The 26,487-nt window shown below is 38.1% G+C and overlaps 1 protein-coding gene across 5 annotated transcripts in view; it reads left to right on the top strand.

The window, feature by feature from the left end:
- The window catches only part of LOC126921658 (uncharacterized), a 570,126-nt gene that overhangs the window by 482,067 nt on the left and 61,572 nt on the right, over positions 1-26,487 (top strand). For all 5 annotated transcript variants that reach the window (XM_050733370.1, XM_050733366.1, XM_050733368.1 and 2 more), the window contains one exon: positions 8,594-8,887. In XM_050733370.1, the coding sequence (XP_050589327.1) occupies positions 8,594-8,887 (294 nt within the window). The remainder of the gene's footprint in view (positions 1-8,593; positions 8,888-26,487) is intronic.

The following is a 26,487-nucleotide window of genomic DNA, read 5'->3' on the forward strand; positions in this document are numbered from 1 at the left end:
TTTTCTCACCTGCCGTCTACTTTCGCCTCGCGAATAAACAGCGAATAAACGTACATAATCGCGAGATACGTATTTTTCTAAGAATAATTATTTGCCGAAGCGAAAAGTATTGAAAAAGACAGATTGATTTAAGAAACTTTTAGAGGCTGGAACTTTGCGCTTTCTGAATATATGGTAATTTTAACGTTTGAATAGAAGCTGGAAGTGCATAAATGAAAACTAAGTTGGGGCTTGGAAGCCCTATTTTCCGTTTATTCGTTTATAATTATTACTGACAAGGCCGTAGGGTTGAGCGCTTGAGAACTTTAATGAAATTTAAAGGGCGAGTGCAGGGGTTAGAAGAATACCTTCCGTGGGATATTTTATTTCAACGAGAAGTTTCCGTGTTTACATATTGCAAGAAAGTCTATTTCATCTTCTTGCGTCTGACTTCTTTGTATGAATTTTTATAACACGAGTTAACAATTTTTTGGGAGATATAAAAGTAAAAGAAATTTATTGTTCGTAATTATCGAAAAATATAACAATCTAAATAAAATGATTCAAGCCAGAACGAATCGTTTTAGTTCTCCAACCTTCGTCTTCGTCGTTATTCATCTTGCTTATTCGTATTGTATCGAATTTGATTTTCCAGCGCTGTTAACGCTATTACCAGGCACGTCAGTGTCTCTCGGTGAGCTTGACTGAAATTTTTCAGGGAACTAACGCGCGTGCAATCATCTTCCACGCGTCTCCGCCTCCCTGTGCTCGTTTACCTGCACACCGGATGTTCGTTCGCCAGTCTCCCGACAATAACATACGCGTCACTCATGCTGGAATACATTTTCAAACTCCCATTTCCTGTCTCGTGGAAAAGCCCTTCGATCGTTTCAGCCTCTACCAGCCGCGGCGAACTTTACGTTCGATTCAGGATATCACGTTCCCTCGCGTGTATAGGTCGTTTCACTATTCGTGTTTCGGGATATAGTATAATAAGTATATCGTGATAAACTATATTCGTTAATTTCCATGATTTATTCTGCCATTTCGTTTTAGAAAGTTCGAATTAATTTTGAGAGATCAAAGTATCGTAGGATTAAAGAATTCCAAATTGTTTGTTAAGGCAAATGAATGTAAGATTTATATAGTTTAGGAATAATTCTTAAATGAGTTATCGGTATGTTATAGAAAGTACATTATGAAAATTCGAAGAAAGACTTAATTTTTCTACAACAGCTACACGAGTCATTCTATTTTTAAAAGTAGTCGATCAATGAGTAAGGTTAATTGAGTAGAGTAAAATTATATTGCATTTATAGTTGTATTATACTTAATGTTGGCCTCGACATCGTATTATATAAATATATATTTTCTTCGTATTTGTAACTAATGGAAAATTTACGAGTCTCTTGAAATCGATGAAAAGATTCGAGGAAAATGTCTCGTGACGGAATCAATGAAACGTCCTGTATATCGTCGAACGACGTTGCACGCGCGATGTATAAAACGCGAAGTGCGAGCCGCCTTCGGGGATTTTAACATCTGCACTACTGTTTATTGAAATTACAACACGAAAGAAGGGGGCGGATATGGAAGTGAGAAATTCCACGCATTTATTCGGCTGCCTCGGAAGGGAGTTACCAGAGGAAAGAAATTACAGGAATCTCGAACAGCGTCGAAGTAATAGGGCGTCCTGTTAAAATGAAAAATAATTATACTCTTGTGAATGGGACTAAAAAGTAAAATATTCCCCGTTGCAGATGTTGAATCGATGTTTATTTGCTTCCACGTCATGAATATATTAATATGCTAGTGCTATCATTAATCACCGTGATTCATTATCGAGCACGTTATTAAATATATTAGATAATTAACATAATTGATTAAGCTGCATACCCATAAATGTTTGCACAACACTGTTAACTTGTGTACTTTTCTACATGCATATCGCATAGTTGGAGAATTTATAAATGCTGTAATCTAATAATGATCGTTACGATCGGATTATATCTGGCTTTGGTATTGATCAAATTTCCCTTAAACGAAATTATTAATGGCGAAAAAGGATAATATACGTAAGATATAATTCATTTATAGAAACATGTAATGATACGTAACAATGTGACACGATTTGCAAATTGCCACGAGTTTCTTTTTTTTCAAATTAAGAAAATGTATTAATAATTCATGAAATTATAGTGTGACAGAAATTGAACTACACTTTTATAAAACGTTGTGATCGCTTAGTGCATATGATTCTAACTATAATTCTGTCCTAATCGTAAACGAACATATCTAAATCGGTACCAAATTCCCATCTAAATAAAGTTTAGCGCTATCACGCAGAAGAACTAGCACAGTGGCAGGTAAATCTAGAAAGAGAGAAAGGAGACGTAACGGTAAAGAGAATTGCATTGGCTATAGCGCAAAAAACGTGGTCGAATAATTAAAAGCTCGCCGCGTTTCCTTCACTCTGGAACAATTGAAATAAAAGAGCATCTCTGGTGGTTGCGGGACCGCGCGGAAGCAACACCGGAAACGAACAGAGGAAGCATCCGTGTATATGCTTATAAATAATAGAACGGAGACGCGAAAATATCATAAACAGTGGAAGGAAGGAAGACAGCCGCGCCCCGGAGAAAAGTGGGTCGTCTCTGAGAAAAGGCGGATGATAAACGAGCGTGGTAGCGACGTGAGAGATGGAGGGAGGCTGGCAGAAAAATAATGCGATTCTCGCGTGAGCACGATGGATTCTGAAATCGCGGACGCGCCAGCCGTGCCGTTGGAAAGTGTCGAACGAGGGTAGGAAGGAAGGAATTAAGGAGGGTGGCAAGATGATGCGAGACATCGTGGCCAATAATTGCAGCGAAAATTACTATGGCGTGCGGGCGCGATGAAAGCCTTGGAATGGGCATTTCATGCTTAAATGATGGATTCTTTGTTGAAGTTGGTATTTTTAAATATTGAAATTTCAACCTGAATTTGCAGCAACGTGATATTCTGAATCGAAATATCGAAAATGTTCTTGGACGAATATATAGACATTCAGATATCATTTAAAGAAACAGGTACGTAATTTGTGTGATTTTAAGATATAAATCTCGGTGAATTCGAGATAGTTACATAAATTCATAATTAACAAATTCAAAATTCGAGATGATCACATAAATAGAAAAATGTACAGTCATGAATTATTTAATATTTCTAATTTCATGAGTAATATACATATATCTCCTTAAATTGAATTCATATAGATAACTTATTTTATCAAAAGTATGATTAAAAAGTACTATTATATGTTAAATTCAATTGTCTTCGTCTCCGACAAGAATTGTTGCTATTTTCGCTCTTGTGAGTAATTTTACGAAATGTTGCCTGTAATTGTCAATGATACATCGCACAGGAAGATAGGAAGAAGGAAGCGTTGGTTCACACGTGGATAAGGAATATGGTGAACGAGCAGTAAGAACGAAGAAAGATGCAAGAGGGTGAAAACGAGTCCAAGTGGTGCCGTTCGTCGACATACTCCTATCGTCGGAAACGACGATTTGTCAAGGAAGCTCGTTCGTCCAACAAGAGATAACACCGAACTTTCAGAGGCGTTGTGAAGAACGAACATCCGTGAGCTAGTGGCTAACAAATGCGTTTCCCTCATGGACCGTGTCTGGAGCCACTTTGTTATGATTACAAATAGTCGCTTCCTCTGTGTACGTGCATCGCAAGTGTGATCTAGGTATAAAACGTGTCAAACTTTTGCGATGAAAATTGAAAAATTTCTAAGTTATAGAAGCAAGTCAATTTTTTAATAATACCATGCATAAGATGAAAAATTCTTACTTTAAGAAGGATAGAATTATTTTTGTAGAATTGCTGCTTAGAAATTTTCTAACAATTCTAAACACATCTTAAACTTTCCTTTAGGAATTGAGGAAAATTTTCAATGATGCTAAAAGACGTCGAAACATTTTACATTTTCTCTTTTTTATTCCAAATTCTTCGTAATAGTTGAACTAATTCTTGACTTTAAGTATTTTACTTAATTTTATTGCATTTATTAATTATATTCTGATTTGTGCAAACTATAAATAACTGTAAGCAGACAATTAAATAAATTCCACGTATCGCTCTTTAATAACAATTCATTAATAATTCTTAGATTCTAAATCTTACAATTTTTATCTTTATTTCTTAAAGCCTGCTAATGAAACAAAATCTACAGCTTCAAGCTTTAAACAATCAAAATAGAAAAATCAAAGAAAAAAAATGATCAACGTGCTCTCAGCGTCGAAGTACCACGCTCAAAAGTAAACGGCGTTAAAGATTCAAATTGAGGCGGGCTTTCGCGCTCCTAAAAGATTCATACGTAACGATCGCTTGAACGAGAACAATCGTGATCGTTCAGCAAATTTTTCCGACCCCCGCACGTGCATCGGTGTATTGAAATAACACAATATCATTGTGCTGCTTCGAAACATGCTCGAAATCAGAATCTCAAAAAGTCAATAGCGATCCAAAGCTCGGTAAAGGGCCGCTTTGTTTCCAGCCATAAACGAGTTCCTGTGAAAGCCGTGTCTCTTTCCAACGCCTTTATGCGGCCACAAAGTGTCCGATATTAACAATAAACGAACGTACGCCGGCCGATTTCTGTTCCAAGCAGAAAATTAAGGGGATCGAAAACGTACGGATATATATTTAGGAGACAAACATTGTACGTTGCAAACGTATGCAATCTCACGCCTTTAATTCTTCATACGGTATAAAATACACCGAAGGGCTCCGCGTTTTCTCCTAAATATTTAATTATAATTATTCGATATTTACTCGGCCACGTTAGTTAACCGTGCGCGTTTCGTTTTGTTTCGCCCTGTGTCGCTCACCCTCGCACCGCATGGGGAAGATTTAAAGCGAATTAATTGGGAAAGAATATGGTGGGTTTATTTTATGCACCTTTGTGAGAACGACGGACCAATGAAAATTATTTCTGATTGACTTTTACATTCGTATATTCGTTTTATTGGTATTTTTTATTTTCTTTCGTTCTGTATTATAGCCACGTTAAGTTCCATGAGCTTAAAAGAATTAAAAGATAAGATTATGTACATGATACTATATAATTTAGAACATTTTAAGTGATTTAATAGTTTTCGTATTAAAGTTCTTTTCAATTGTTTTATCAATATTATAAATGTTATAGTTATTTACTTCGAACATATAAGTTTCAGAAAATTACAATTCTATTGTTTTAATAAGAATTTTGTGTCTGTATGTTCCTGGATAACAGGTTAATCGTAAAATAAACGTATCTGAATTTGAGTAAACCAAGCTGGAAACGATTACCAAAGAACGAACGCAGTAAATTCCTCGTTAAATATATTATCAAATTTTACAGCCATATTTGCAAGATATTCTGCTGTATTAAAAAATATTCCTCAACATCGTGAAACAATTAATCGATTAAAAACACAACAAACAAAAGGTATAATTCTGGAATTATTTTCCCAAACAAGGAAGGAAAAATAATTCCGCTAACTTCATATACAAATTTACATAGTCGAATCCAACTTTTACGTACAGAGGAACAACAATTCACCGTGATTTGTTCTCGTAACGCAACAATAGTCAACGAACGTGGCAGCGAGGTAGCGTAAAATATCTTGCCCGATCGTTCTACCCTGTGTCAGCTCGGAGGGTGAGAAAAACGCGGTGGTGCCAGCGGAAAACAACCGGCTACTGATTACAGCGATGACAAATGGTAGCGTGGGAATTACGAAATGAAGGTTTAATAAGGTATGAGACGGATCGGGAACGTCCGCGCCGCCACATTCCCTGTGCTAATTAACAAATCCAATTTTAATCGACGCTCCAATTCGTGCTCGCCACCCCCTGTAGATGTCCCACGGTCCATGTTCGTCGCGCTCGGGTAAAAGTGATTAGCGGCTGCCTCCGTGGCGAAATTATTTCGCGTCAGCTGGATCCGAGCTGTTTTTTTCTTTCTTTCGGCTTTGGATTGGACACCGTGGTTGCCATAAAGTGCGAGGGTCGAAAGCTGTTTACGTAATAAAATAAGTGTGCGTACGCTTGTTTGTAGAGTATTGAAATTTGAATATGAAAATTCAGCGATCCAGGCACTTTATTAGTTTATTTCTTTATGGTTTGACTGGAAATACGACTAAAGGGTAAAATAAAATTAATCGTTTCGATCGTTTTGGATCCGAGAGTTCGAATAGTTTTAAACTTTAACAAATTTAACTTTGCGAGTGTTTTTTTAACTCTCGTCTAATAAATAAAATGGTTTCTCTTAAAATACAATAATTTATAATTTTAAATCTTAAAATATTATTTAATTTCGTCATTCTTTTATTTTATACCCCTTATGTAAATATACATTTCGCTGATTGAAAGTAGAAAATATTCGCAACAATCTAATCGCAAACATCATTCACAAATTGAAAAATTATTATTATTATTATTATTCGTCTGACTCTCTATACGAAATTAACGTTGCGACTGGTCCTTACAAACAAGTCAGAATCAATGAAACCACGTAACATAAATGCGCATATCCCGCACATATCTCTTGCTTGCCGTCAGTTGTCCGGAGATTTTTCGACTGGGTGCCGTCCGTAATAACCAAAACGCTTGCACAGGAACGAAGGGAGCATTGAATGGCCGGCCTTTCCGCGATCACACCCGAATAATTCAGGAAACCGAGTCCGAGGATCGTTCGGAAAGCGATGACACGAATGGCATGCCGGGCGTGTCCGTGGTAACCCAATGGGACCGGTCTCTTAATTAAAAATCGTGAAATCCGCCCCCCGTCGTGTCCCTTTGTTACCGCTCTCGTCATTCGTCGTTCCATCGAGTAGAATAAAAAAAAAAAAAAAAAAAAAAAAAGAAATAGAAGAAAAAGAGAGAAAAGCAAAAAAAGGTGAACGTACCGTCGTCTACGGTTTTCCCATGGTGTGTCGTCGAAAAACGATCAGCAGGCAGGACAACCACTGCTCGCATCCGCCATTCTTTCGTTGGTACGCGTCTACTCTGGCGCTCGCGCTCTTTTCCCCTATTTTTCTCTCTTTCTCTCTGTATTACCCTTTTTTTTATTGTCCTTCTTTCGTTCTTTTTTCCCCTCCCTCGCGTTCTTTTTTTTCCTGCATTTTATTGTACTTCATGCGGAACGTTCTATCCGAATTTATCGTCTGGATATTATTTCTCCTGAGTTTAGAATTGGAGGAGATAAATTACCGCGGCAGGAATCTGATAGTTTTGCAACAAACCCGAATCTTCGGATTTGAAAAATGCTCCCATTAAAGAAAGAAAAAGAAGGAACGGCTGCCTCCGTTTTTCTAGCAGTCGGCGTAGAAAAATTCGTTGAACAAATGTCAAATGTATCAATTTTTTTTTTTTTTCATATTGGTCTCTATATCCAATAGTTCCAATGAAAACTTTTTCTAACACTAACATCTGCCGCAGTTTGTACGAAACTATACAAAATCCAATTACGGTCGTACGTTTTATTTTCCTGTTTTCTTTCTATATAACTCGATCCAAATAAAATAACGCGGTTCGCTTGCATCTTCCTTCATTGCACGTCGCCACGGGGTTCCGATCTCGAGAAATTGGCGGTAGTACGAACGCAGCTCACATACTACGAGATCTCCGACTATAAAACAATGCGTACAACTATAGTGTACCATAGCACAGCTGCGTCGTCCAGTATATGCGTTGGCTATCAGTTTCATTGTTCGCTTGGTAGCCACGTATCGTGCGTTTAGGCGTGTGCATGTGCGTAAGTCAACTATATAGCGCATCGATATTATGGGGCGATTCTTTCGCAAATATTACGACGGTCGTTAACGTTCATGGCGAATGGAGTTTCTTGAGAAGGGAAAAGCCCGCTCTTCTGTATTATTCGTTCCATTCGATCGATAAAGATCGCGTTCGTTTAAAATTTGGTCATCGAGTAGCTGCGCGAAATTCCGACTCTTCGAATATCGTCCCGCTTTATACGGTACAATGTATTTGAATTATATTTATAATTGAGGAATTCGAAAGACGTGAGAAAAAGAAGCTGAAAAAGCTAGAATTTCAATTAGATTTCTCGTCAGGTTATTTCTAAAGGATTTGCGCGCGTTTATGCGGAACGAAGTGAACTTCTTAGAAAAGATCGTTAAACACTGAAACGAAGTTGTCCATTTTCAGGTAGATTTTCAACCTAGCTTTAATCGATTAAGGTTTCTAGGTCATCGTCAAATTTTTTCCGTAGGATTATTCTTTCTCTGTTCTCTTTTAAACGAGACAGGGACTCGAAAAGTTTCGGGAACGAAATAAGAAAAATAATCCACGCTTTCTCGATTGTTTTATAAGTTCTTTAAATAATTATTTAAGCTGTTTCATAGTTTTTCATTTATCTCTAGGCAATTGAGACATATTGTTGTAAAGTTATTTCTTCACAGTTATTAAAATCAATGCTAACTGAGTTTTTTCATAAACAACGTTTTTTTGTATTTTTTATAACTTTAAGATAAATAAAATCAGATAAATTCAATAGTCGTAGGATTTGTCCGAGAAACACGAATAATTACTGACATCTTTGTTCTTTTTGTATATTTTACAGAGTGCCACGTCTCCTGGTGCCAGTAACGACGGCCTCACAAAGCAACAATTGGAGCTTATTCAACAGATTATGCAGCAAACGCAACAGCAACAACAGCAACAAACATCCGCGCAACAGCCTCAGCAACAACGTAACAATTCGTCAAGCACAGTCACAGCACAGATTCCAAAAACGCAAAAGCCGTCCGTCAAGTCCACGACTTCATCTGGAAACGTTTCGAATAACAGTGGAAGTTCGAATGCAACGAACAACGCAAGATCCAGTCCGAAACCCAAAGTCTGGAGTCACGTGCAGGTGAGTAAAATTTCGAAAAATTATCTCGCGTTTAATCATCTTACGTTAAATATTGACGCTATAAATGTGAATCTCTATCTTGGCAGAAAACTAATTTCCTTTACTCTTATCAATGTTTAAACAATTAGAAGAACGTATGTTGTTTACAAAAACATCGACAGAAAGCTGAAAGAAAAACCTAGGCACAAAGTTTTGAAGGTTTCTCCGAAACTTCTTCCGTTTTTATTTATTCCTCAAAGAAACTTGCTCTCAAGATATTGCGTGTATATATAAATGTACGTTTATCAACAGAGTAAGAATTACAAGGAAAATATCAAAGCAAGAAAATACAAGAAAAAGTTCTCAGAAGAATACAAAGATTTTAAATCTAAAATACATTATACATAAATATAATAATTGATGACAATACGCAATATACTCGTTGAAATTACTGTCTGGCCAGGACGTGACGCGCGACAAAGAAATATCTTGTTGACTATTACTTAATAACAGTTGAACATTGTGACGTTGCAAAGTGCATACATTACTCGGGATATTTCGCGTCGGACGCAAAAGCATTTTAACGAGATAGCAGACGGTACTGTGCCTAATGATATATTTTGTCATTACAACTAATCAGCGTGACCCGTTAAAATGCCGATAGCCAGTGTTCAAATTATGGAAGCGAACATGTTCAAGCGATCCGTTCTCTGCTAACTACCGTTTTTTGGCTGCGATAATTTACCAATTTACATTAGCTCCCTTTTCAAACGTCCATGATAATTAATCTGTTATTCCCGCTCTCAGAAGTTGGTCGTTTCGGTTTATTCGGTTAAATTCTCAGAGTTCTATTAACGCGAGTCGGTATGATCCAGATAATCCAATTCTTTGATCAAATGGGCGAAAATTAATAGGTGAAAAGATTTTTTGTAACAAATAAAATTGACGAGAACCTTCATTTATTAGATATTTATATTAATTTAGAAGTGAACGTGAAATTTAATGTGAATTTGAAGCTTTTTGGAAAGAGAAGTTTTTCATTGTTCTGGTTCCGGATTCAATTCGAAATAAGGTTATTATATGGGTAATTTCTGTAATGACGAATGCGAGATTTCGGGGATAAAAATCCACAAAGAGAGATTACGTGGAAGGTTTGGAATTTTTCCTCAGCGGTTTCGCTGATCACAACGTTAAATCGTGATTTTTGTGGGTTATCGCTGCAACTAATTATATTTTCCATGGCAAATTGCTAGCAAAAATTATAAAGCACAGCGGAGAACATTTGCGAGTCTGCGTTAAATAAGATTTATTGGATTTCACGAACGCTGGAATAAGATAAGGAGATTATTGGCAAGCGTTGTTTTAGTATTCGTTTGGTTCCTTTTGTAATCGCGCCAATAATTAATTACAAAAGGAATTGTCTTGTCGTTAATAAAATTATGTGTAATTTGAGATATCGGTTCTACACACCGTAAATATAACTGGAAAAGTGGTTTCAAAGTTTCAGTCAATGACGTGTTTCGTATAAAAATAGTAACTGGCTATTGGGCTATTTCCGAGTGAACGTTTAATAATGAATCAGCAACAGAGGGATTTGGAGTAATCCTGTCTCATGCAAGTTAGTTTCGACTGGTCGCGTGAAACAAAAGCAATCACGATCCGTAACATCGGTACATTTCTCAATTGTTGATACAAGAAATACAATCGGCAAACAGCCACGTTGTTGCCACAAGGAATTCAGTTTCCAGCCACCTAAACATATCAGCCATGCGTCTTGCACGTTGACTTAATCGATCTAATAGTAGTTACTCGGTCCACCGTGGGGACAAATTGTTTACCGTTTGCTCCAATCTATGTATAAGAACAATAAACGCTAATCGCGATGCATTAGCAAGAATCAACATCCCTTGAGAAATCCCCGAGGTATCCTTTGCCTTTAATTTTTGTTAACACAATTTACACAGTTCTACACTGTTCACGTATTTACATATTTTGAGTATTTTCGATTTACTAAACGACTATTAACTCGCGATCGAGATACGATCTTCACAGATTTATGGAATATAAATATTACACGTAGGTATAGAAAAAAAGTTGCAGTATTCTTTGTTTGACGCATTCGTTTAAAACGTTCTGGGTGTTAATATTTTTATTTCGGATAAAACCAGCAACGCGAAGAACAATTAAATTCGCGTGATTATTATGGGGCTTGGAAATATAGAAATTTAAGTATATAATAGTTTAATTAAATTCAAATATACGTCGCCTATTTAAAATTTATCGATCCTGTTTGAATGAACGTAAAAATGAATTTCGTGTATACACCTTTGGAGAATATTCCAATGTTCCATTGAGAATACTGTGGCATTCAGATTTCTTTCTACCCTTTGGTAGATTTTGATTAAAATATAAAGAAGGTACGGACGTTACTAATAAGTATTATAACAAAGGAGAAGAATCAGTTGTTGAAGGGAGCTCCTATATTCTACAGACTGCAACATCTACTATGTCGCGCCATATTCTACGTATAATTTGCATTCCTTCTCATTAAGAAAGCATTTTTCTTACTCTTTTAATATTTACGTTTCTTACATCGGTCGAAGCATTCGATTTATCAAAAGACGTATGCAAAAATCGCCTTTCGTTTACTATCAAAATGCCTACGTTCCCTGTTTTATCACGATCTTCGTATTTTGAACAAGGCAGAGGCCGTCCCAGCGGCACCGGAACCTTTACCGCCACCTAACTTCATTACGTTAATGGCATAATAACCATTGTGGCCGACGGAAGGGCTTACGCGCCGAAACGTCGACGTCCCTAAACAGAGCAAGAAGCGAATTCGCTCCGAAATCGATCGGTTCGCCATTAATATGTATGAGATCTTCGCCGATAGAACGACGAAGCTGGATGAACGCGTCCTCCGCCCCTTCCACCCCCTTTCATTGGAGAGTAGGAACGAAGAAATCGTTGGAATCGTCGTTACCATAGGAAGACGAGACGGGGACCTGCTCATAATTGGCTAGGAATTCGCGGGCCAACGAATTCTCACGGACTTTCGGTCTGCCTTCGTCGAGACAGGGAAACAATCGACACTGTCGGGATGCATTCGAGCTTTATTCCATTCCGCGAGATCAAAGGATGGTTCCTATTACTCTGGAGAGAAATACTTTTACCCAGTGGATCGATTCAGAGCAGTTCTGACGACGAAGATATCGTGGATGGATTTTTACAGTTGTTTAGAGGAATTATTTTTCGAATGTTTGCTTAGAAGTTTGATTTCTTTGTGGATAATTATCGATTTTTCGATTAGAGATTGTATTGTGATAGAATTGTACTTTTTAGGATGTTAAATGTAGGATATTCTGCGTGATGTTTGAAAATAAGCGGCTGGCTCTTGAAGGGCTTATGCTACTTATTGGAAAGAATAAAAAGACTACTTGATTAATGTAGTACTTAGAGTAAGGATTTTGTGAATTTTATTAAAGAGATCGTTTTCCAAACGTTTGGTCGGAACTTTTCTATTTCGTCTACTATGCACGAATAAAATAAGTTTATTTTCAGAAGATGCGACGGAACTAGATTCGATACTAAAAGTACGAACCTTGCTCAATTTTAAGAATCAATTCTAAATGAACATTTTCTATTCCTCTTGACAAATTCTATGAACCCGTAAAACCTTCTTCAATTCTCTCTCTATCGTATTTCGTAATTGATGACATAAAGCTAACCCGATCCAGCAACGAATGACTTTTTCCATTGGAAACTTCGTTTCTCCAGCTGTCTAATCTTCATCGATCACGTCGCCACCATCAATTTCCATAGAAAAAAAAAAAAAAAAAATATACCATATATACATATATATATATATTTCTGCTTTCTACGGACAAAATAAATCTCTGGCAGCGTTACGAAGCGCGAACTGATCGATCAACGTAAATTACACGAACGGTGCAATCGGTCCGCGTAGATGGAAAAACGCGCGCGGACCGATCGGCTGCTCCAATTCCGCCGGAAATAGCTGTGGCCGAGGCGAGGCAGTGATTTAAAGCGGCCGGCCTAAAACATTAGACCCGGCCAAGCAGGGAAAGTGAAAGAGTAAACACGACGGCCACAAATTGCACAGGTAACGACGTGTTCTTAGTCAGCGTTCTGGCAGGCAAACTTTTCGCTGCGAATAGCGTATTCCGTGTCTGTGCGTGCACAAATGCGAATAAGAGATGTATATACGTTAGTATTCGATACCATCGCACACACTATGCGTTGCTTCCTCCGTGTAACAGCCGGTTGCAGACTGCAGTCACGCAACGTTTCGGGCTTTACACGCTCGGTTTAACCAGCCCCCATTCACGGAACGTGTCAACGACAAATCCACGCGCGTTCCTTCTCGCGTCGTGATATCCTCTTTTGCTCATCTTTTTTTTCTCCTTTCCGTGACTCGCGTCACGAGCTCATCGCGTTCGGTTTCCGGAGAATCTCGCGCTGACGCTTTCGAATGAGTGGTATAGTTGGGCGAAGAGATACGGTGATATGTTTGTAAAAATAGTGTTGGCTACTGACGTTGGGACGTTTAAAGGGGTCAAGGCATGTAGTATAAAATATTTTAGAGATACGTGGATACGATTCCTTTTGTGTGATTACCACCGATAGAATTTTAGTCTCTAGAAAGAATAGAATTTTATTCGAGATGAATCTATCGAAAGACAAACAGGTTATAAATATGATAGGAATTTTATGATTTTTGCTAGTAACGAGTATTCGTTCGTATAATCGAAATTCAGGAAAACATTCTGATCGATGAAATTTGATACGATTCTAGGAAATAGTTAAATTACGTCGACGAAAGATTCAGAGTTTACAGCGTTTACGAATACTGGCAATAATAATTGTAAAACGATATGGATTGATCAAGTTGTCCAATTGAACGCAACGACACAAATTCTCGAAACGTAACAGTTTTACTTCAAATACGCTTTATTCAAGTTCTAAAGTCATTGGTAAAATTTCTTCGTTAGAAATGTCAAAAATTCATTTCACTCTACCCTCGATCTGCGTCATATATTCTCTTCTCTCGCATATTTCACGCCTTGCCATCGGATCTGGAATATCAAACCACAGGATTCGTTGAAGGAACTGTTCGAGCAGATCACGGATTCGAATTTTCTAAATCCGTTCCGTGTTGTACAAGGCGCGGGCTGGCAATTTTCTGACACAATTCGAAGCACAATGACCCGCGCGACCGAGAAGAGAGAAGGAAACGAGATCGAATCGGCAAGGATTTGCAATCACAAGTAACCCGCTCCGACGGCTTTTCCCCCTATTCGAATTCCAAAAGCACCTGCCCCGACTCTTTTCAATCGCGCCGCGGACGGCACAGCTGCGAACCTAACTCTTGGACGTCGACGAATATTAATAAAGAACCGGGATTGAGCGGAGAGAACAGTCGCTCGAAAATTATTCTATCGATAGCTCGTCGTTGCTCGACGAACGAACCGAGAGGGCTGGCTCCTCGATTATCTTAAATCGTTTCCCTGGTGAGGCATCCAGTTCGTCGATCCTCAATCGATACGAGGCAATAACAGTTACAAGACTCGAATGACGACCGATTTACTCCTCCATTTCGACTCAGACCTTCTTCCAACGTGTCGACAGTGTTGGGATATATTCGTTGGATTTACGGCGTAATGTGATGCTGCAGGGGATTAGTTTGTATAGATGAGTCTGTGAAGAGAAAAAAGGATTTCTCATAGAAATTGTTTGAATTAGTAACGATAATGAAGTTCGAATTACGAGTTAATTTCATGTGATTTTTTCGATCAGGCTTGAGCAGGATTGGACTTCTTAAAGACAAAGTGAAAGAAATGAAACGATAAGAATATAATATCTCATTTTCTTCTATTTTTCTTTCGTGTAACACCATTAGCTTCGTTTGTATAATTAATTATATTTTAAAATAGAACTTCAAATATAAATTATCAGCGAGATTGTAAACCGTGTTAGTTTAAGTAGATCGCTCTTTCTGCAACGTATCGAATGTGAAGTAACAAGAAGAATTCAATTCGTTACTTTTGAATTGGGAATATTTCGACAATTCCGCTATATATATATATATATATATATAGTTAGGAATTTACTTTGATCAGATAGACCAGACCAATCTCATCTTCCTATCGAATCTATGCTATTTAAAGTTAAAGAGAAAAGTCACGATCAAGTAGAAAAGGAATTTTGGCTTTGACTTCCGTCCAACTTCGTTAAGACGAAACACTGTCTTATCACTGTCCAACAAGTTATTACGAAAGAAGATACTCAAAGCATTATTAAAAAGACAAGCAAACTTTCTATTTAATATTACCAATGCTAAAATATCAAACTTCATTTTTCTATTATTTTGTATTAAATATTCTCGAATCAAAAATATTACTAAACTATTCAAACTAAAATTTCATTTGATTACTTACTTCCTCGTCAATTTTTACTCCCCTTTAATAAAGATTACGCTTACTTGAAGCAATCTTGTTTCAACGACGGTTCTCTCTCCGAATAACCTCATTGCTAAATGCATCTCGAATTCTCCAAACACCTGCATCGCGTGTTTCATCAAAAACCAAACCAACATTCTTCCTCATCCCTCGCGTCCGCATTTTCCCATTTGGGTCCAAATTCGCGGCACAATACAACCTCGCATGTACGATTCTCTGTTCAACCGCTCGAACCGAACAGTTAACAGTAAAACTCGAACAACGAAAATTCGTCGAAACTACCACATAGGAAGGTGTTCAATATTAACCAGCGACAGCGGTGGAAAATTGTATGTCGAAAGGAAACACAGGAGTAGCGATGAAAAGGGAGGATAGAGAAAGGGCGAGATGAAGAGACGAGACGCAAGCTGACGATCGTTCGGTTGCATTAATATGTATGCACTCTGGTCGGCCATCGTTGTGGATAGATCAGAAGCTGCACAAAGTTTCACCGGCGGATAGAAGCGCCAGTAATAATAATAAATATTTCCGGATTGCGCGATAGAGGCGCGTTTCGCGGACGTGCGCACGAATAAACTCGTGAAACAAATTGGCGACACGATCGAGAGCCAACCTCGGATCGCCGTTTCACCTAACCGGCTATAAGATAGAGTTTGTAACGAGAGTATGGATTAAATTAATATGATCTGGTACGCGCTCTTGGATACGCCCTCGCATAGTAATGAAGGGATCGAGAGGATTCGGTCCGTTCGTTGGACGGCTTTATCTTTATGCAGCTGGTCCACGGAGATTCGTATTTACGGGTTTCGACGCTTTCGTCTCGCTGCTTCTGACTTACCGGACCAAACTGGTTAGCGCATCCAAATGCATTTCCGTGCTCTTGTCGTTTTGCAGTTATTGGGAGATGGAAAAGAAGAATGTGAAATTCTATTTTTCGTTAAAACCTTAACTTATGTTAAAAATTTTCGTAATGGTAACCATTGCCGGTGGTGGTAATTATTTTTTTTCTTTTTTCCCCCTTTTGGTCGTTTAAATAATAGAGAGTAAACGTTTATTTGTATCCTATATATGCTGAATATTGCGTATTTGCAATGTACTATTTATTTTTCGTATAATCGCATTTCTCGTGTTTCATTTTTTTGTTTTTTAAACATGGATTCGTTTATTTTCGTTTGATTAGATTGATTTCTTAATAACAGTGGTAGTGATACAATTAAAGAGTTTTCTGTAAAAATATAGGAAATGCAACGAAACTGTTACACGAAGGAAATTTCGACGAAAAATCATTATGGTATAATATACTTCCCAGAGGACTTCTGTGATATTACAGAAGAAATTTTCCAAAATCGCGCAGATTCAGAATATAGAGCTTCTCTCGTTCTTTCATACATTCTCTAAGAACAATTTTATGTTTTGATATCTGTCTGATTTCTCAATTTATAGAACGTTGCGATTCAATTGTGATTTAAACGAAGATTTCTTCCCCAATAGAAAGCTGAACTTGCGATTAGAATTACCGAATTATATTCAGAAAAGTAAAACATAATGGAAGATATAAAATCTTGGGCCCCACTGAGAGAAAAGAACGTATATTATATATATCCCGCGCGTTTCCCCGCAAATAGTCAAAAACAGTTATACGTACATAGCTATAAAGCACGCTTTCCGTGATATAAGAGGAGTTTATTCAGCGGAAAGAGAGCAGTCAGCTGCGAAAACGTACGTTTTACGAGTTAGTACAACGCTATAGTATGTAAAAATTCCGAGAAAATTGTCAAATCGTAGCGGACGTCGATGTACACCAATTTTTACGTACGCGTGTTCATTTTTGTGCTACTACATTATCTCCGCTTTGTTGCAAAAGAAAAATTACGTTGAATATTTTCCTAAAACAATAATAGAATCTTTCTTTCAACATGCTTTGAATGGAATACTTGTATATATCATATATCCATTTTTACTCTGTGTACGTAATATTATTTATTTATTTACATTGTTACATCTATCTCGTTGATAAAATATTTATTAAAATCTGTGCAACGATATTGATAAAGTAACGATATGAAAAACTATTAAATTTTGTGTCGTTCTTCTTAATAATATGGTAACTTGATTTTTTAGCGAGAAAGTTATTTTTATAATTTTCTATTGATTATACGAAGTTGCTTTTCATATATCTGACCTTTGAAACAGAACATTTTGTGATCGGGCAAGGAAGGAGAAATTATTCACGTTCTACATTCTGAAATTCTATATATGTATTTAGCGAACAGTTTTAGCACGTTTCCGTTGCAATTACTGCCCTTTTCGTTGATCAAAATGTATCGAATTTACTCGCATATCGGCAAGAGAGAGATGTAATTTCAATCTGAAGTTGAAATAATGCCAGAGCGCACGGTTAAAATGATACTTGGAGTAGATTGTAAATTTATACACGTGAAACTTTCAGGTTCAACTTTTGCGAATGTTGTTTCAATGAGCTACGTTTAGCGTAGCTACTGCGTGTTTTGTTTCGCATGTTACTATTATAGGATATTACAACTTCAGAGAAACAAAATTACGAAGCTTTCCAAATATTTATATAAAATAAATTATGTTTTAAAAAACGGCGAAATCATGCAATGCGTACGATTCTCGACGAATCGCCGGTGCCTATTCGCTGCTATTGAATCGTTTGAAAAGTTGCTATCAAAATTCCAGAAAAATTTATACGTATTGTATCTTTACATGTATGCATTGGCCGCAAAAGGTTAATTCAACCTGCGTTTCTATCGATCGGCCATTCAAAAGGGCGAACAGTTCGATTCGCTGAAATGATACGAACAGCGTCATGGAAATAAAACGAGTAATCACGAGGAAGACGTGGCGACAGTAAAGAACGAAGAATATTGACATAAAGAAATCGAAAAGAAGGAGCAAGAAATGACTGAAAGAAATATAACGAAAGGAGGAAGGAAGAAGAAAGTACCAAAAAGCAGAACCAAAACGAAACGATAGAGGAAAGTTTGAAAAGAGAGAGAGAGAAAGAGAGACGACAAAAGTAGAGACGACGAGGAAGAAAACGGTGAGAGAGAGACGAGGAAATTGAGAGCGCACTCGAGTTTACCGGCCAGCAAATGGGCTGGTATATGTTCGCACGGTAATGGGAAAGGCAACAGATGCGAACGCTGGCTGTTTCGCGATGAAACTATCGTGTCGTATAAAAGGGCGCGAGAGGCTGGCAGAGGTTAGCCTGCAACCGACGACATAAACTTACGATAGTGCAAACGACCGCGACACACCGGAACTGTTCCTATTCCCCTTCCGTTTCGTTCTATTCTGTCGGGGACGCGTTACCGAACTATGTTCCTTGTTTCTCTGCGAATCTAACGACTCGATCGTAATTCTTATTCGTTCTCGAGACTCTGCTTTTAAACGATCGTAATCATTACACTCTCTATATAATCGATTCCAATCGGTTCGACGTTTTACGAAGAATATTCGAGTTTTCAGATTTTTGCTACTGTGCCACGTTTCGCAGATCTGAGTTATCTGTTTATTCATGTTGTATCTATTATTAGCTATCATTTATTATACCTAATATCTCTTATATCATATCAGTTTACGACTATGTATCGTCCACCGTTTTTAGATCGAAGAAAATATCCGACCAGCACCTGCTTACATTTCGCTGGATCTACATATTTTAATTGTAAAATTATGGTTAAATCGAACTGTTCTAAATTTATTCTTTTTAATTATTCTTTCGATTTCTTTTCTTTTTCTTTAATATTTTTATATATGTACTGGTTACCATAGTGGAAACTGATATTATTGATCTTCGTATTAAGCCCACGCGTTACTTAATAACTGTCCATGCATCACAATCCTAACGACACACGACTATGATCTTATAAATAGCTTGGAAACTCTAGCGAAACTTCTGAAGGAATTTCCGAAAATAGTTCGTGTCATTGCGTTCGCTCTAAATCCGACCGGACGAAGCAAAGCGTCTGCCAAGTGTTCGCTAATATCTGAGGGTTTTTCGTGTCGCGACAATTTCATCCACTCAACGAAATACGACTTTATCAAGAATTTTCTCTCCGTTATTTAGAAAAGAAATAGAATTCAGTACGTAAAATTCGGATTCCAGAATTCAAGGAGCCAAAGTAATTTTAATCAAATATTTTAATGGTACCTTTTTATCAAAGATACAAATTCTAAAATATACAAAATTATCTATGAGAAAATTAAGAACATAATTCATAGCCTCCTATACTTTCGGATATACATCTGAATATTGTCTCATAAGCAAATTTTAACGTCAACCGAGACTTCAAATTTTCAACGTCTAAAATGATTGAATAAAAAGAAAACACGTACACGAGATTGTTTCTGTTTGAATAAAAATCAAAATTAATTTTACAAACGACATCTGTATAATTTTGACAACTAGCTCTTAATGGACCTTAGGGCAACGTAAGATATTGATTCGGTTTATCGACAATCTCTAATTGTAAAAATATACCAAAAATAATTTGAAGATTTCGGAAATCCAAAATCTCCCAACTTTTATCCGAAAATTTTGTCCAAACTCTAAATGGCAGATATTTTATAAATCGAAGCATAATGCTCTTCGGAAAGAAGAAAAAGTTGTGAAACGACTTCTAGATAATCTACACGTGTAAAATCTTAGTTACGTTTCCCGAAGCGAACAACCAATAATAAAATTGACTGACCACTTACAGCGACATGCCTCGTGTGCGTGATTAAAAATTCAAACTGTCCCGACGTCCGGAAGTAAAAGCCATCGTTCCCTTTAAATAACCCACTATTCTCGGAACTAGTAGCGGCAAAAACGGGTTGCATCGCAGGGGTACGTAAAGGGGTATTTTGCTTGCCTCCAACGACGAGGAAGATGTGAAACCTGGCTAACCCGAAACTCCTTCGGTTCACGTAGACGCGTACAACGTATCTTCTCACACTTGGATCCGGTCTGACGAGTGTCACATGCACCCCGTTAGACGAAAGAATTTCTCCGCTTCGTCCACCCCTAAAAAGAAGAAGAAGACCCCCAATGAATCTCGAAGGACCCCCAGCAAGTTTTATCGCGTCCTTTTCTCTCCAACGAGAGAAAGGACCCCCCTTGGACCGGATAGTGGCCAATGAAAGATTTCTGTCTTGATTTCGCCGAGGAAAAATCTTGATTTCCGACCAATAGCGTGTCTGTCTTTCTGCCTCGAAGCGTTCTGAGTACGTTGGATCGTCAGATGGCCTTGAAAAATGTCAAGCACGTGCGTTTTCTTTCCTGATTTTTATTACTCGACGATGACGAACTCGAAAGTCTGGACCAGCAGCTGCTCGTCTTCTCCTTCTTTTGCTATTTTCTTCTTTTTCTCGCGTGAAATTTCTTTTCATTTTTCGTATTGCTATCTTTCTTTGATCATCGGTAGTTCGTTGTTTCTAGTTAATAGTAGTACGTTGAAGACTTTAAAGGGATGACCTAGCTTCCTGGTCGCTTCCCTCTGCGATTCATCGCGGCGACTTGAATTTAAAAACCGAAACGTACATGCTACTAACCCTTCGGAACTGTTCTTCCTCTTTGTCGATGGTGGATGGCCACTTTTTCTAGGTCACGGAGGACCGTTAGTATTCAGACGAGATCCTCGGCGATGAACATGTATCCCGAATCGTTTCGTTTCTCCGTTTGTACGTCCGCCCGCTGAATTTCCATCGGTCGATGTTATCGTTGAAATATATTGGCCAAGAGTAATCGTGATTTTCTGGACGTGATTGGAAAATGGTATTCTTACTAAAGAATTTTTCAGCTATAATACTACTTTGACGATTCGAGTTTTTAAATTACGGTACCGCGTTTGCCGTTGTTGAAGTAGTAAATAATAATAGTAATAATAATAGCAATTTGCTTAAAGTATAATATTCACTGGAATTCCGAAGAAATCAATTTCTGTCATAGAACACGAGAGAAAGAAAATCCACATCCAACGCTTTTATTAACCCCCAAAAGTATCTTAAAATTTTTGACAGAAATACATTTGCCCGAAGAAATCTTCTTATTTCTATATGTCCAAATAAATTTATCACGAAACTACAAATCTATATCTCCATTATCCTAATCGAATCTCGACTATAAGAAAGTAAAGGATAATAAATTCCACGTTTCTTCTGAAACGCATCATTTTACCCGTATCTCACCCTCGTCAAATTCTTCGAAAATTCTTAACAAAATGTATGTCCCGAGAAAATGCTTCGAAATAAAAAAAACTGCAGCCCTATCTTTGGCAATATTTCAATGGAACAACAAAAACCGTAGTAGAAACCTTGTCGTAAAAAAAAGGGGGGGACGGTATTTATATTGGATATTCCCGCTTTAAAGTTTGGCTGGCGCGTGAGGCTCGCCAGGGCGGAAGGAAATGATTTTTTCCCAGCGATGAAAACGCATATTTCGCGGGGCCGATCGGCTGTCGGGCATCCGGTACGCGGAGGGCATCGATCTCTGTTCAGATGACGGGGATGTCGGCGTAAAAGCGTATAGGACGATGCCGTGGCAAGGGAACAGGAAGCTTATATAGCGCGCGGGATTATGGCGGCGGGTAGTAGCAGGATTCTTGCAATAACTCGCCGCGGCTTGGCACGGTATCGCAAACAAACACGAAGGCGAATTGAACGGAGGCGCGCCAAGTATTTTCCAATTACATCTTCCATTAACGATCATTCCTTGTGTACACGAACCTCTCTTCCCTATCGAACGAATCGATCCAAGAAGCACGCCGGCTTCTTCGCCGTCCCGCGGTCCTCTCTCGCCCAAAGTTCGGAAATAATTCCCTCGATCGACCAAACGATGGAATGGAAGTGCCGTTGACAAACGGGGTTGACACGTTTGCTGCTACAATGCTGCGTACTAACGAAACGAGCACCTTGTCTTTGTATCGTAACATTTTTCGTACGATGACCGCTGAAAGTACATATTTGGATAAATAGCACAGAAGATTTCTACGAATACGAAGAGCACAGATACGCGTTTTCATTGATTTGTTCATTTCGATATTACCTGTTGATCGAGATAGCTGTTTGATTGAAATGATACGAGTATCTTAAAAATAGGTGTCAAATTTGTGAAATTTTGCAAACACTCGCGAATGTAAATATTAGTGGCAAGAAACATTCTCGAAGTTTCCGATGTGGTGCAAAGATTTCTTTATACCGTCAAAAATCGTTTGGGATTAAATGTGTATCTTCGTCATATATCTAGATACTTAGAAATATTAATTGTTGCAATATTTATTATGCTATTATTTCTACTTTGTAATGCTTCGTTATCAATCTTCGTCTATTTAAAAAATTGAACGTGTCACCAAATAATCATTCCGTGTATTTTCTCTTAATCGTAACGACAATTTCATCGCAATGGAAATATCGCGTGCCACCTCAAAAGCTCGGCTTGACGTACAAAAGAGGGCTCGACGAAAAAGATATGTACGTTGGACTGATTTGTTAAATCTTCCAAAATCGTGGTAGACATGCACGAAATACATATTTTAATGTATCTATGCAAATAAGGGAAATGTTTCAACATATCAGAGTCAAGACTTACCCGATATACGACCGTTCACACAGTTTAGCTGAAATGTGGCATAAAAACGTCGAAAAGAATATAACGAAATATTTTAACTAACCTGAATATCTTTATAGTCCAATTCCACCTTTTTACAACAAATATTAATCTTAACCTCTCGTATTTTCTTAATCTCCCCTAGTTTCTTTCCCAACGATTAAGCTAAAAGACTCGGATTTTTATAATACAGAATCGTTCTTACACATATAGGAACTATAACGCAAAAAATAGAATCCAAAGTAGAGGAGGAAACCGCTCGAAGTTGAAATAGTATTAAAAACCGAGGGATTTAAAGTAATCCACAAAGGGGGGCCGTATTTCACGTTGAAAAACTGAACTTCTTCATTTCGTCCACAGAGTTCGGCCCCATTGTTCCACCCCCATTACGCCGGCGAACATCGTTAAATGCCTTCAAAAGCCATTATCCCTCAAACTTCATTAATCCTTTACCAACCTACCCCAACCCGTTCATCCTTCTTCCCATTTAAAAAATCGACGAGAAAAAGTCGAACTAGAAGCTTCGATCGCCATGGAATGCCGCACATGGCGATCGTTACCGTGGTCGTTACATGCAAAACGCACGCAACGTTCGCTGGTAATTTCGCAATAGCTGTTTCGATCGGAGACACCTTGCTCAGACGTTATCGTCGCCCTTTTCCAAGTCCCTCGTTGCCAAGCACTCTTCTCCTCCCTCCTTCTCTCTCTCTCTCTCTCTCTCTTTCTCTTTCTCTCATATTCTCTAACCACCTTCACCGATGGTATGCAGCCGTCTGGCAATTGCGAATCCAAGCCGGGGGAATCATTTTGCGGCTTCGTGACGCTTCCGCGTTCAGGAACTCGAAGGCGGATTCGATTTCTATGGGCGGACAGAGTTAGATATCTAAAGAGAAAACGATCTTCAGAGACGGATACGTAATTGGGAGAAGAGCGTGAGCGAACGAGACATGGAAAAGGGGATCGAATCGGTCGAGGGGGTGCACAGAGTATTGGAGGGGATGGGGGCTCGCACGTGGGCTACAAAGCTCGTCGAGAATACTCTTGAAAGTGAATACTGGTATCCAATTGCAAGTACCGTGCCGCGTCTCTAGTTGTTCAAAGTGTGCATAACAGCCGAGTAAGGGTAGGAACTAATTGGCAGGTTGCTCTCAAGAACATAAATACGAGGCGAGAGGATCGCGAACCGGCAGGGGTTAGGGGGTGGTGGATGGCTTTCAGAGACGAGGCGGAACAGAAGACCTCCGGGGAGTCTCTCGTTGCCACGAGATGACGAAGTGCCTCGCAGCCTTTGAAACCTGTCCTTTTTGCCGGACCGACGAAGAACACGAATATTGGATAACGGGCACGCGGATTTATTGATTCGGACAACCTTCGAACTAAGTGTGCATAATAAGATAACGATGGAAGTACGTTTTTACGATTAATGATAAAGTATCAGGGAGGTATAAAATTTTAAATACGTTTTTCTATTTTGATACGATAGGTAACGAGATTCTAAAATGTAAATGTATTGCTTGTCCTTTCAACTTCTACGTTCTACCAATCTCCGGCACGAAAGTGTTTCTCGTGTTTAAATAAATCGTACTTTGAAATCTTATTGCATCGGTCGTAACAGTCACGCGAGAAAATGACCATGGAAGCAGTTGCAATCGTTTCCTTCAGTGCTGCTAATTAATGTCGCGTCGCTAGATTTTTCGGTGCAGAAACAACGTCAAATAACGTCGTGGTAGGCAATGCAAGCTGTACCACACAACGCGCGCATTCAAGTACACTACCGGTCAAAGATTTTGTGTTACGTACGAGTTGAATTATAAAATAGCCGAGCATGAGCACACACGTACAAATTTTTAACCAATGGAAGATTATATTTTATTTCTCATCGACGTAATTTCTATTATAACAAAAAATTCTAACAGAGAGATTGTTACTTGTTATACCTAGGAATCTCGGACCATACTATTAAAGGATTAATATCGATAACAGTTTCCTTTATTCTGCCAAATTTTCGGTGAATGAATTTTCTAAGCTGATTCTTTTAAATTCTTCAATTTTATGGAACATATTGTGATTACAAACTTTTGGCGGATGGTATATATACGTGCGTGCAGCAGTCTCGTGTATATTTGTTCGTGGAATGGAATTACCAGGGGATCGTACAGATAAAAAGCGACTGCGTATCGCAGGGATACGATCGATAAATTTAACCAATTCCAAGCGGCGCTTTATGGACTCGTTATACGGCTGCTATCGTAATTATCTCCATTTCGAATTTATACGTGCACGCGCGTGGATCCTTTAATCTTGTCGGCCGCGTGCTCGTTCGTCGCCCGTCGCTCGTCGACGAATTACTGTAACGTGCGTCGTCGCGTTATTAACCGGCGACTAAAATGTCCACCGAATTTCACGTTTACGAACGCCGGAAGACTGAATGTGTCGTTAATGTTTATCCGATATAGGAATTACGACGGTAATGATGCGTAAAATTAAAAAAAAATTCTATATTCCTTTTTCGATTCCAAAAGGATTTGAAGATTTTGGCTATTTTTGTGGATTTTGATAGGTGACTGTTGCTTGGAAATATTTTGGGTTTGATTGTTAATCGTTAATTAATGTAACAAAAATATATAAACAGACATATAATAAAATGTGCAATAAAATGTATGATATATATAGGCATATCATATTTGTGACTCTGTTATCAAGTCCAATGTTTGATTTCAATAGAATTCTTCTAAATTGTAATGTATAAATTGTCATTAATTTTTTTATATATAAATATGTTTTAATCTCAACTAACTGAAATTTTACTGTCGGCCGTTCCACCGATATTATTTCAAGCTTGAATTCGAAAAGTAATTAATGCGAAATTAAGGGGTTGAAGTAACCAAAGCACATTTCGCTAGTCTCATTTTTTTTCATCAGCGACATTCACGCAAGAGAGGACTATACGGTTGCTGAGCGTTCGAAAAGGAATTTTCTCCCGGCAGAGATAAAAATACTATGGTAAAGAAAAAAATAAAATGAAAAATGGAAGAATTTATGGTTCTGGGGAATGAAACTGTGAAGCAATCGGAATTTCGTGCGGTAGGACAACACTTGAACTGCTTCACGTAATTAAAATCAATGTCCTCGGTTGATAATTATACGACGATAAAAAACGAAGAAATATCAAACAGCTGATTTAGAATGTTCGTAAATATGTCATGGATGTCATCGATGTTAAACAAATCGGAAAGATATTGCTCTGTAAAAGATCTGTCGAAATGATTCCTCAATTACGAAGAAACTAAACTTATGGATTCTCCATGATTATCCATGAACAAAAGGCGTATTGAATTTTCTTTATCGTACTTAATAATCTATGTGTCAGAATGAATAAACCAAACCAAATAGAAGCAGCGAATTTTCAAAAAGCTAAAAAATAAAACACAAAGAAGGGAGATACCGAATAAGCTACAATTTGTTTCAACGAACTCATTAGCCGGTGAAATCGCGTTCATCGATAGAAATGCTTAAGCTCTCTGCGTGTC

The sequence above is a fragment of the Bombus affinis genome, chromosome 11, assembly GCF_024516045.1.
Source record: "Bombus affinis isolate iyBomAffi1 chromosome 11, iyBomAffi1.2, whole genome shotgun sequence".
Lineage (NCBI taxonomy): Eukaryota > Metazoa > Arthropoda > Insecta > Hymenoptera > Apidae > Bombus > Bombus affinis.